The 13980-nt window shown below is 36.2% G+C and overlaps 1 protein-coding gene across 2 annotated transcripts in view; it reads right to left on the bottom strand.

The window, feature by feature from the left end:
• The window catches only part of CAMK2A (calcium/calmodulin dependent protein kinase II alpha), a 114798-nt gene that overhangs the window by 48120 nt on the left and 52698 nt on the right, over window positions 1-13980 (bottom strand). For both annotated transcript variants that reach the window (XM_072400558.1, XM_072400560.1), the window contains exon 4: window positions 665-719. In XM_072400558.1, coding sequence (XP_072256659.1) covers window positions 665-719 — 55 coding nt within the window. The remainder of the gene's footprint in view (window positions 1-664; window positions 720-13980) is intronic.

The raw sequence follows: 13980 nt of genomic DNA, 5'->3' as shown, positions 1-13980 counted from the left end.
AACCAAGTTTCTAGGAATTATGAACAGATCCTGATTCAGAAGAGCAGATGAACCACATCAAATGCTTTTAATAAAAAGAAAAATATATCTAAGTAGTGTAGTAGATATGTCTTGTGGGTGTCTTGTGTCAAATGTACAGTGGGGGAGGAGGGTTACATTTTCTATCTTCTACGTATTTTTTCTGTCTGTGTTTATATTGAAGCCCATTGCATGAATGCATTCTGAAAGCCAAGTACTTTTAATATTTTTTTGTATATAAACTATTTTTTAATGGCTTTTTAAAGGCATTTGTGTTTGAGAACGGGGCTGGGGTGGCTGTTAATAAAGGAAATATTTGAAATTTTAGGAGAAAGTTTAGGAGACATGTATATAGTATATAGCATGTAAATCTCTGTTGATCATATGAGATGTTTTCAATTTACAGCATGTAAATCTCTGTTGATCATATGAGATTTTTTTAATTTAACTTGCATTTTAATTGCAAGTTTTTATTAATATTATTATTAGTTTTTTTGTTTATTAGTTTTTTTTCACTTATCCGCCTACTTTATATAATATACAAATTGCAAAGACAAAAAGCAAAATGTAAAAATGTTAAAACACAATCAATGGATGGATAAACCTAGTATACATGTTATATTGATAATATTTATAGGTTACTTACAGATCAAATATTAGATAGTGATGTCCTTCTTCAGAAATACTGTCATGCAACCTTACTGCAAAACAAAGGGAAGTGAACACATTTATGCAATAAAACATGTAGCCATCTTTACATAATGAAAAACTTAAATATATCAAATCTGTCACTGTATGATCATGATGTACTATGCACTGAGTAGTATGCAAACATATCTTTCTTTTCCCTTTAATTGAAAAAGGGTGTATTTTAAGCACTTGTATACACTTGTGCCCCAATCCTAATCATCCTACTTTTTTAATATAATTGGGTATCCCACTGGGGAGATCTTTCTTCTTTTGTCCCACAGACAAATAAGGAGTAGTATGGAAGGGAAGGAGAAACATATAAAGGAATATGGAAAGATTTACAAAATTAGAAAATTCTAGTTTCCTCTTAGTTTCCTCATTAAACAATATAAGTTATAAATCAGTTATGGGGTAGGTGATTATTAGAATGGATTTGTTTTACCATGTACAACAATGGAGCAGCATGGATAGTCAGGAAGGGAGGTTTTTTTTTGCAATTTATTCACCTTAGAAAGTATTGTTAACAAATAAGTAAAGCTCAAGCTTACATTAGAATTAAAAGAAATTTGTAAATATAAATATAACTACAGAGATTTAGCTGTCATATTTACTTGACCCAGGGAGCAAGCATTGTTGCTTCCTCTACCCACTTTTCCCCCCCATTCTCCTCCCTATTTACCTTACCACCCCCACTCCACCATTTCCGCCTCCGCCATACCCAATACCATGACACTCAATCCAACTGGTGGGAAATGGCCTAGTTGGCCACTTTATTGTCACAACCTTACATTAAAACTCTGTCTTTTATTAAAAATATATAAAACTTATTTTTTATAACTGTAAAACATTAAACATTATAACATTTTAATCATAAATAACCATAATACCAACAATACCATCTTAGTAACAACAACAATTACAATTAGTTTTAACCACCAAAGATGGTTCTTCATTTTACCGCCCCTCTTTTAAGATGCCCTCCAAGGACCCCAACCGTCTCCTTTAACAAACGTACTCTCCCTTACTCTTCATTCCATTTCTCTGACTCCCCCCACTTCCTGTCTGACCCCCCTATTAATCGTTCGCTTCTCCCCCCACTTTCCTCTCTAATCCTATCCCTGACCTTAGCTTTGCACTGAATATGGAGGAGGTCGAACTTTTTTTTTTTTTTTTTTATTGCTGTCTCCTAATGGGAGATTTACCCCCGCCCCCGGGTTTTTAATCATTATCCAAACTATTTAAAATGAAAAAAAGTTCGTTCTACCTAAGGCAGTGTAGAAGAATCAAGAAATGTCTATGTCACTATAGGGTTAACTAGTGCATTAGATGTGCTTGTTATCAAACCCAGGTTTCTAACATTTTAGGAAATATCCTCAATGTTTCCTTTATGTATAGGACAGTCAAAAAATAGGTTGAGTATTAATTAGTTCTATATTGAATGTTCTTTTTAAACCTTTTCTTTTAATTAGGCGGGAGCTGTTTTTTACAGGAAAATCATGGCACACAAGAGGCGCTCTTGAACTCCTGATCACATAATTGTAGCTCTAATTGTTTCTTCCTTAACCCCCTCAGCTTTGGAAAACCCCACACTGTGGTGGGAGGACAGTGTAGGTGGGGGGACACCATACAGCGACAACTTAATAGCAGCATTGGAGACAATGAGCAGCGAGGGAATACTTGTCTATTTCTGTACGTTGACACCCAAGTGCACATTCTAAGCCTGGCAATTAGTTTTCGATGTGTTAATTGCAGCCTAATTCTCCCATCATCCACACTACACTTACACAGCAAGAGCCACCAAATTCTCTCCACAAAGAGCTCCACTAGTTACAAAACATCACATTCTGAACACACAAAAAATTTGGAACATTCTGCCATTGTGTTTCTATTTCTAATTCATTTTCCAAATCACTGGGCTGTACCCTTCTATATTCAAGTCGTTACCATTTACAATGACTAACATTTGTACTTTGGAGCCTAAGGGAGATTAAGGACACGGTGGCATAAGATTTAGGATTTGTTGTCACTTTTTATTGTAAAGTACAGCATTGCTCCTTTAAAGTGTACTTGTGTTTTTTAGATTAAATCATATATTATAAGTAGCTGAGTAGAGATTGTAGGCTTAAAGTGAGACTGTTTTTTTTTGCCTATTAAGGGAAAAGTGATGCGTTCTAGGCTTTCAGGTAAAAGGCAGCACATGACCTCCCCTGTGCAACAGAGTTTGGACACTTGGTCATAGGGGCAGTGCCAAAACAAGTATCTTAGCATGGGAGTTACTGTAAAGCAAGGTGCACACAGCAACAAAAACCTGACCTATGTGCTAGGGCTTTCCTATTATTATTGTTCTTTTATTTGATTATTTGTAACTAATCGGGAAGTAAAATGAATCATCCCCAATTAAGACATAAACGGCAGTTATATTCTGAATATTTGCAAACTTTTTGGTATTCAAAAAGAAAAAAAATACTAATTAGCTGGGCTTTGATATTCTGTATTCAATGTGTCCTGGTAGCAATCATGCAACAAAACAGATCTAGCAACCTATCTACCCTAAAAACCCATGACCCCACCAAACCAATACTAACCCCCCCTTATATATAATATTCAAATACCCACACAATAATTTTTTGTTTAAATGGCCCGTAGGCCTTTTACTACAACAAATAAATATTCAAATAATATGACAATTACAAATCTTCAATATAAACCATACTTAAAACAAATAACATAAATGCCTAAAACATAAATTAACATTTCTACCTTAATAAGCATTAATTAACCTTATTGCAAACAATTAACCAATTTTTTAGCTTCACAGGTTGCTGGTCCTCGTAGGCACCCAACTACACCGGTGGTCTGTTTCACCATGATAAATGTATATATAATTGCTCCCAGCCACAAAACCACCCAGCTCAGAAACTACATAACCTTCCTTTAACCACAGACTACGACCAAATATTAATAAACCAATTTTACCAAACCAATGGGTACTCCACATCAACGATGGGTCCCCAATTCACCACAACATTTTACCAGATAACCCCCAAGCACCTCAAACGCCTATCCCAATAACCAAAACAAAACAAAAACTCAAACCCACACCGACTAACATAAATAGGGCTACTGGGAGGTAAAATTTTTCTTCTCATCCGTTCCTAAACTAATGACCTCGCACTTCCTGGCCCTGACCTTTTATCTACTTGCCCTCTCCTTCACCTCCTCCTCCCTTAAGGTCACCTCTCATTAACTTCGGAGACTAAATTAACCCTTTGCTAGTTTTCCCCCTGTTTGCCCAGTAATGCTGGCCCTCCTCTATGCTCCTTTTTATCGCTCGCTCTAGGCCAGAGTGTATACGGGAAACATCTTAGCTGCAACAAAATGAATATTCAGCATCTAATGACAATAAGCATTCGGCTCCAGGCACATATAAAACTAACATGATTAAACTCTTGGGTTTTGCTTGGAGCTATACAATGTCCACTCCTTTGCCACTTTCTTCAGAGTGATATAGGAAAGTATGTTGGGCAGTGCAAAAAGATTGGCAGGATATAGGTATGATTTTCTGTACAAGGCAGCACTGATATGTAAAGGCAAGCTGGAAATGAATTGGGGTGGGGGTACAAGAACAGTTATTGAAAACAGGCAATATGCAGTAGTGACTGCTTCTTGGGTGTTGCTGGATTATTGTTGTCACAAGGAAAGCATATAGGAACTGAAAAACTGGCAGGATCAACTGGTGAATCACGATTAGAAATCTACACCAAATTTAAACATTTAGGCTCTGCTAATTTATTTTTTAAATGGCATGTGTATTCACAAAAAAAAATATTTAATGTTTTACATACACTTTAAGAGGATTATGTTTTATTTTACTATATGCTACGGTTACTTAAACAAATCTGAAGAAACAGTGCTTTAAAAATTGATCTTGGTGCCGAACATTTCAAAAACACAGTGGTAGTTCTTTCCTACTTAACATGTTAGGGAAAGTAAACCATCTTTTCAAGGAGGCTGTGGGAGAGCGTGGGATAATAAAGTAAAAAAAAAAACAGAAAGTCATTTGTGTAAGGCAAATAAAAAAGTGACAGTGAGAAGTGACGTGAGCTAGAATATAGGGTGGGCTCTTTCATGCATAACATACTTTCAAATGTCCCTGCATTTAAATCTACCTTATAAGTTTTATTTTTCAAGCATTTCCTTAGTTTGGGAAATTTAAATGCCAAATTAGACTAAGGCTTTAGTTATATGATTTTAGGAGGAAGAGGAACTGAAATTAGTAACCAACACCAGAATAGGTATTTAAAATAGATTTATCACCAAAATGTTAACTTTACATAAAAGGGTAGACAATCCTTTTATACAAGGTGAAAAGTATCTTCTTTTTCTAAAAAGCTTGGAACCCTCTTTTTTTTAAAAAGCAAAAAAAAAAGTGAAGCCCCTCCCCTTCTTTTTTTTTGGCACAGCGGTAAAGGCTGAATAGGTGCGCAGAACCTCCTGGGATAACCACATCATGCGCAGAAAGACCTTTTTCATACATGGGAAAAGAATACTGATCTCCCGCATGAGCAGTGAGATCAGCACTCTTTCTTTTCCCATTGACAGTGACTTTATCACGCTCCTGCATAGTGCAATATCCAGGGATATAGCCAAAAAAAGAGGATGGAAGAAGATGAGGGTGTCAGATGCTTCCTCTGTGCTGGTAAAAAGGAAGATTCCAGGACGGTGTGAGACACAATCCAGGAAAGCTCTGGAGTTCTTTTTTAGTTTAGTTCTGCTTCAATGTAAATCCCCAGGCTAATAAACAGTCACAGGGCGCTTGGAATGCTGACAACCAGGATGGTGGTGCCCAACTGCAGTCATAGGGACATTTAGATATTATACTCAGTTTTCCACAACTTTCTTAGTGCATGATTTAAGATCCCAGGAAATGCTGCATAGACAAAATCTCTTAAGAAGATGGTGTATACATGCTATTATAAATATAAATGCATTATTCCCAAGCGCTTTTCTCTCTAAGGTGGTAAACTTTTCTGGTGGTTCCTTAGAGCCAAATCTTTCATGTAGCATTCAGGCTTTAGTGGGTACTAAATTGTTTTGCTTCTCACCAGTGTTGATGCTTTTCTGCATCTAAATCCAATAAGTTCCATCTATCAAAGCACCTTTCAAATTCAGTACCATCCATAGCACTGTCTGCACTGTCATAGTTCCATCTTTGGTATAATCATTGTTATTTGTTTGATAAAGACCAACACTTTATGACAGCGTATAAAAAACCCCTCAAATAATATATTTAATGGTTTTTAAAATTACTGCTCAAAGAAACCAGAACACTTTTAATCTATTTCAATTATGCTGGCAGCACTGCAAAACAATTTACAAGCAGAACAGCAAATAAATTGAAACACACGATTATTCTAAAGTGACATTCAAATAATAGCTCGCTCTAAGATGCAAATGACAGCATTAATAGGTTTACTGCTTTATACTGGGTACATTTTTTGCATAGGTATTAAGTTGAAGTAGATCTAAAATCACTGCTCTCCACAATTTTTTTTTCAAACTGTGCTATCCTGACAACCTGAAAATAAAACGTTTGTTGTGCTTATATAACACCTTGGCTCAGTCCAGCCTCATTGTCACCCTCCAATCTCAACTGGGAGTCATATGAGTGCTGTTATCACCAACAATCTATGTTCACTTAGAGCAGGGGTGTCAAACTCAAATACACAGTGGGGCAAAATTAAAAACTTAGACAAAGTCGCGGGCCAAACTTGAAACTGAAATAGCACCGCTACTACAATTCCCTGCGTCTATAAAACAGTCCAATGCGAGGCCACGTATAGGCAGGGAGCCTGCTGGTCTATAGGTGCAAGTGATACCCCTACTACAATTCCTGGCATTACTTGTGTCTATAAAATAGTCCAATGCAGGGCCACGCATAAGCAGAGAGGCAGCTGCTCAATGGACACGAGTGATGCTGGGAATTGTAGTAGCAGTGATATTTCAATGAAGTGGCGGGCCAGCTGCAATTTATATTTAGGATTCCTTTGCGGGCCAAAAAAAATATTGTTGTGGGCCAGAGTTTGACACCAATGACCTTTGAAATGCCTTGCACTGTCTAACAAACCAATCTTTAGTTTTGCCAGAACATAGTTGCTAGATTATGGTGCAACCGACATGACTCTTTGGCCCCAGCCAATGCCCGGAGCTGCAGAGGGACCTACCCTTATTGAAGCTCAATACTGTGAAAATTTTTTCTGCAGACTAGTTGTTAGCACTTTTCCCACTAGTGTTAACATAAGCATATATTTACAAAATGTGTATCTGAATGCAATGCACAGGAACACGCAAGACAAGTGTCAAGTATAGGTATTTGTTTATTGTTACTATAAGAATGGAACAAAAATCTGGCACAGATTATTTAAAAACTTTCCAAGAAAACCAGTATTTAAAGACTGCTGCAAAAATAAAATAAAATATCAGTATAAAATCCAAAGCATAAAGGTCTATCAATATAAAAGTAATAATAAACTAGCATAGCATAACCCATGATTGAAAAAAAAGCTTTATTTTTAAAACTATATGATAATAGCTTGAACTGTGTCACCCTTAATCTTTGTAAAATAAATTGCTAAATTTTAAATTTACCCTTAACACATCATTTTAACATGACATCCTTCTCCTATATTTCTATCAAAATGCAATTCAAGTCTTTCGCTCTGTTTGGCCCTTTCATTTGTATTGGCAATAGAAAGTCATCTATGATTATACTCCTTGCCTTTAAATCTAATACTCAGCTGTTGTGCTTTCTTTTCAAAATCATATTTCCTGGTGCAATTCCTGAAATCCCAGAAGGTCACAGTTTAGTGTTGGTGAGAAAATGACATTTAGACTACCTAGAGTCTAAGAATGTGATAAAAATACAATGATTTTACAGAAAGTTTGGAGTATGCAAAAGCCCAATCAATAAAATAGCATATAAATGTTTCCACTTTCATTTTAAAAGTCCTTTTGATCTTTTAAATCTGAAGTTTTCATAAAAATATTACATAGGACTTCATGTTATGAAGTGACAACACTCACTTTGCTATGTGAACAGCTATTTTTTTTGGTAAATCAAGGGCCCATCATGGACACTAAAAAAAAAGGTTTGAGAAATTAGTAGCAGTGAGATAAAAGAAAGGTGGAACAATTATTGAAAACAGGATTTTGCTTAAAAAAATCATTTGATGTATTTGTATCATTTGATGTATTTTATATAAAGGCTTGTAGGAAACTAAGAGCATTTATCAACAGTCTTTTGTTTACTTCAAGCAGATCAACTACAGGTCAGAATCTTCTGCCAAGGAATTTTGCATTATCTCAGAAGCACTTCAATATGACATCAAACTAACCCCATCAATAAAGCCTATTATCAATTAAAGATTAAGTTTTAGAGTAAGGATACCAGAAACAGTGATACCCAACAAAAGGTTACAGTACTGTTAAATGAGTGTTCATACACTATGTCCACTATATAAATTCATAAACGTGTTATCTTTACTCTCCTTACAATGAATTTGTGTGGTAGAGTTACAGTTTTTTACCATATGGTGTAAAACTTTTCTTTACATTGCATATAAATCATGGATTAACACTTCTTTAACAAAATTTTATAATGATAAAGTTTTATATATTTTACTGCCATGAATCTGTAGCAGTCACTAAATACAGATTTTTTAGAAACTGTATATTAATATTATTAATTTTTTTTTTTTTTGTACCCCATAAGGTATACTGTCGGTGTAGCGCTGAGAAATTTTTCCATAACATTCTGTCCCAGACAGGAGAAAGAGAAGATCTTTTAAAATTGCTCCAATCGCTCCAATCAAGTCATTTTCTCCATGCTAATACTGTGACTTTACTCAAGTGCATATACATTGAATCTTAGAAAACAAGTTTTTTTCTTGGAGGAGTTTTAAAATGTAACTAAAACATCAAAAAACAAAAACTGCAAGCAGTCAGGTTCTTTATTACAGAATAGACAAGTAATCTCGCTTTTGCAATAAAATAAGCCTATATGTCTGATCTCAATTTTTTAATTAAACTCTCATCATTGGGCGTGATGTGAAATATGTGGAAGAGTAAACTATGGTTTGACATCTCCTCAAGTTAAACGTACAGAGTGTTTGTTAAAATAGGGCTGCAAGGAAGGTCTTCATTCCGGAGCTGTTAGATTAAGGGGTGGCTAAGAACAGTTACCTAGGGTGCAGATCCCCTATAAGGTGCATAGTTGGGTGAGCTGTCAAGGGCCTGCAACTATAAAATGTTATGATACTATCAATATTTTGTTTTATCTGGTTGTTATTATTTTACTGTTGACGTAATGTTAACATTTATCGGTATATTGTTATATTTTTTTGTTACTAAGATTTGGTTAATAAATGGATATTTAAAATGGGTCATTATTTAAAAGGAAGGGGTGTAGCAATAAGCAGCTCCCAAACTGATTGTCCTGTGGTTATTAATAGGGGAATGGTGTTGGGACCAAGGAATGGAGTTTATGTTTATGGTATAATGTGACTGTTGGGGAGAAATGAGTTCCCTTCAAAGTAAACATGCCATTACATAAAGCTATTAACCCAGTTTTGTAAAGTCATTATGCAGTATTGATACCAGCTAGCTTTAGCATCCCCATTACTGACATCTCAAGCTATCAGTTGCCACTTAACAAATCCACCAAATCACAGAAGATGTGTTCTAAGCTAATTCAGATTGCCATATTGAACATTAGGGCTTTAGTGTAATACCATTTTATGAGCCATGGGCCATAGTTTAACATTTCTTTAAAATTTAAATCAAACCACATGGACCAACCTTTCCAGTGTAGGTCCGTATCCACAGTCCATCAATTGCTGTATATAAGTGTATAGATAAACTAGCCCTTTTCTTAGGTTAGAATATTTTAAATAATGTGCTGGCTGAAATAGCTTGGACATTTATAGCTAGGACACAATGTTCTGTAATTCCTAGGCAGAAACATGTAAACCATCTAGTATTACCAATGTGTTTTTCTGCACTTAGATTTAAATGCATCTATTAGGTGTTATTAGCATCAACAGTGAGTGGCAAACAATCGCTTGAAAATGTTACTTGATGACAAAATCTGTAAAGGTGATATTTGCAACCACTGGCAGTTCCAGCTGATATGTGCCAGTCTACCAAAATTGTCCAGTTCTTTTGGACTTCAGCTTTTTTAACCCTTTCATTCCTACAGCCCTGCAATCCAAAACCCACCTTATAGTCCAATAAGGGGTTACTTTAAGGCCTTTTAATATTTTAAATCAGCTAAAACGTAAGGCTGGTCATATTTGGCTATCCTCCTACCCTCTTATCTTTGCTTTGCTTAACATGTATGGCCTTCAGCAAAATCTTGCACGTCCAACACTTCTTGGTTGGTGTTAGTGGATGCCTTGGTCCCCCATTGTGTGCTGTGGCTTTGTCAGTTGGCCCACTATGTGACTAATATGACTTGGGAACCAGTAGATGCAGCATACTGTGCAGCAAGAGCTTTAAATGATTTTGAAGAGATTGGTTGAAGATTGAAAGAAACAGGCATGTACAAATACATAACTTTTTCAGGTGGCGTGCACTTTTTTAACTACTTTAGAACTGTACTTTGTATTGATGTAGAAGTTGATGGCTTCACTGTAATGGTAATGGGAAAAACCAATTGCCTAGCAGGGGACATGCTATATCAGGGGTCTCGGTCGATATCAGATCCCAGAGCCCTGCCTTTCAAAATAAACTCTACCACGCACAGGAGTTATTAAGTCCAAGTTTTTATTGTTGGTAGATCATTTTGACTTGGTAATTTTAAAAGTAGCTCGCAAGCCAAAAAAAGTGTGGGTACTCCTGTGCTATATGAATCACTTGGAACTAGTATTCTCCTCTAAAAAAAAGCCAAAAATTCACTTGCAATCCACCAGACTATTTGCTTGCCACTGATTTCTGTGACTGTGAACTGCTATTTCAAAGTCTTTTTAAAATTTTAAAGGTAACATCTAGACTCTAATATGTAAGGCTCTTTTCTCCTTCATCTTAAAAATTACAAAGCTGCACATATTTATAAGATGTTAGACATAGGTCACCTGCTACAAAACTACAAAAACAGACTTAATTCACTTGGATTGTAAACCCTTGATTTAGTACATTCCCAAAGATTGGCAAAAGTTTGCTCTACAATTTGCTTTTGTATAATGGAAAGGGGTTTAAATTAGATGGTGGTCACTGTAACAGGAAGTGATGGGACAAAAAAACATCAAAGTAATAATTTTTAAAGACAAATTTCTGAAGGTCAACCACATCTGTAATAATTCTGATAAGAATGTCAAATTGATGTCAAAAGCATACTGCGTATATTCAACAAACACTGTCAGCACCGGCCCCAAAGACAACCTAATACAGGGCGGACATAATTTTGTCCAGGGCTACATTGCAAGTACTTTAAGTATTTAAAGAGACCTGTGACAAAGCTAAAATTCCTCAAAAAAGCTGTCCCTGCAGTGAAGAAATATATACTTACCACTTCTGCCACCCACACTGCTGAATGTCGCTTCATTTTAGAGGATTTGATGGGAGCATCCCCCACTATTCTCAATGGTTCATCCTACTGACCTTCATGGTGCTAAAGGGTAAAGTAACTAAGTAGAAATATGTTAAAAACCACCGTGTGCTATAAAGTACACAGTAGACTGAACCTCACACAAGTGACGTTTGCAGACGAAAGTTTACCAGCATTTCTTCTTCAATGGGGCTGCATTTTGCAGTATGGACAACAAGAAAGTATGATTGAATATAAGTAATATAAGTAATGGGAAAATACTTACTTCTTTACAGGTAATGCTTTTCTGGAAAATTTTAGTTTGGCAATAAGGTTAATGGGTTTTGGTGCTTTAAGTATGTAAAATTTTTGCTTATGATTATATTATTTATCATAATTTATTTATCAGTCTTTATCATACCTATTTTCCATCTTTCAAATAAATATCACAGTTCACGCTTGTGGTTGTGGGTAAATCAATCACTTGATCTATTACTAAAATAAACTAAAATCACAATAACACCTGATGTAATGTGTCTGCAAATAAAGCTGTGATTGCTTCTGAGCTAACCACTATTAAATTTAAATAAACAAGGTACTGGCTTTTGAAATAAACATTCATATTGGTATTATAGAACATTTTGTACCATCTTGCTGCTTTGTTCCTACCTTCCACAAGTAACATTTGTATGATAGGAATGTTGGTTGAGCCTGCGTCTATAACACAATTTAGAATGGTTTATTAAAGTAACTGAAAGAGTAAAAATATATATAGGTGCACCATTGTGTTGCATTGATGGATGACTTTCGTCCCATAACTTTTCAGCTTGCAAATAAATTCCCTACTATGATGCCAGGTTTTTGAGCAGGTACCATGTAGCCATAAAATGCCTACAATACCAGGATGGATGTGTAGGAGTTATACCAGCAAAGCCACTTAATAAGACTAATAAAGACTAAAGAAGATATCTGTTGTTAAAGAAGTGCCAATGAAATTGGAATTAGTAGTGATGGCGCAACATCCAGAATCTTATCTAAAGCTCTTCAATCAGTGGAGAAAATTGGCTTTGCTGATTACACAATTTATGGTATGAATATGTAGGGGACTGTTGGGCCTCTGCAATGACTGAGCTACCTGACTATTATTATTATTAGCCAGTATTTATATGATGCAGCGCTTTACAAAGTCCATTGTCATATCACTCACTGTCCCTCAAAGGAGCTCACAATCTAATGTCATGGTCATGTGTCATGTGAAAACTAACTGTAAGGCATTAAACAGTGTTTGTATAATTATAGCTGGAAAGAAGGGCATAAAGTCTGCAAATGGAAGGAGCTAGGTGTAGGACCAGCATGACTGGTGGGGGAAGGCTGAACAAGCAAAGATAGGGCTAAATGTTAAAGGGATGGTGAGGCCAGGGAGGGGTGAAGGCAGAGATATGTGGATAAAGTAATTAGTGGATGGGGAAAGAAGTCATATGGGTGGGTGGGGGTGAGAGGGTAAGGCAGAGATCCAGTTAGTATGGAAAGGTGATTCCCACTATCCCTCCACCTTTTTGTTGTTTTACTTTTTTGGTATTGAATAGATTTAGTGGGCGGTACAGGGATGGGTGGTTTGAGGTCCTTCAAGGGCAGTGTGCAGAGAAGGTGATGAAATGGTGTGGAGAACCATCTATGTTATGGGGTCTCATGAATGGTAATTCATCAGTAAGTGGATGATCATTTGTTAATCGATAGTATGCATAGTTAATATTGTTCCCAAGGCAATGGGATGGCGCCTGGGAGTCTGCGATATCAATGAGAACTGCAGATCCCTGGTTTACTAGTGGTGAAGGTGCTAATGTCCTCGAGGACCTGAGGGGTAAGGTGGTTATAATGTTGTTATATAAGTTGCAGTGTTGTAATGGTATATGGTTAATGTCATTATAATATGCGAGAATGTTTTTTTTAAGATGTTTTGTAATACACAACCAAATGCATCATACCGGCAGGTTTCAATATTGTGTTAGAAGGCGGTTTATTGAGGTGTGGCCGGTCAGATCTGACTTTCCACATTCATGTATTTAGCTGATTTAAACTAAGGGTTCAGTTGGGCTATAAAGGTCTTTTTCTGCACTTCCAAATATAAGAAATACTTTTTGCCCAAAACTGAAATACATTTTATGGGAAATTATGATTTTTTATTGAGTCTACAGTATATGTACTGTATGTAAATGGCCTGAATAAACGACTTTTTTATGTCCTGGATAAAAATATATTTTTGTAACCAGTTTTAAAACTTCTGAAGCCCATCTGTGCCCTTTATGCATCCATAGCTATTCCAAGAACCTCTGAATTGCAGTGAAGTCAGAAATTGTTCCTCTGGTGAAAAACATCTCACTGTCCAAAGGGATGAGTTTCAATGCTGATCTTCTCCGCCAAGTTGCTGTCATTGTATATCGCAGCTGCCTGTGTGCAGTCCCCTGGAACTGACAGAACAGCTCAGCATTCAACTTTTAAAACCCTCCTCCCTAGAAACATACTGAGCTCTGACCTACTTCCAGCAGAGCAGGTGTGATAACAGCTGCAGTGTATAACCTGGTCATGCTAGAATCAAGGTGCATTTATCTGGAAGTGGTAAATTTAACAGCCATGTTTACAGAAATGTGGACAGCAAATCTCACAAAAGTGTGATCAGTATTTTAAAATGT

Source organism: Pyxicephalus adspersus, chromosome 2 (assembly GCF_032062135.1).
Source record: "Pyxicephalus adspersus chromosome 2, UCB_Pads_2.0, whole genome shotgun sequence".
Taxonomy (NCBI): domain Eukaryota; kingdom Metazoa; phylum Chordata; class Amphibia; order Anura; family Pyxicephalidae; genus Pyxicephalus; species Pyxicephalus adspersus.
This window is presented reverse-complemented; position numbering and strand designations above follow the sequence as displayed.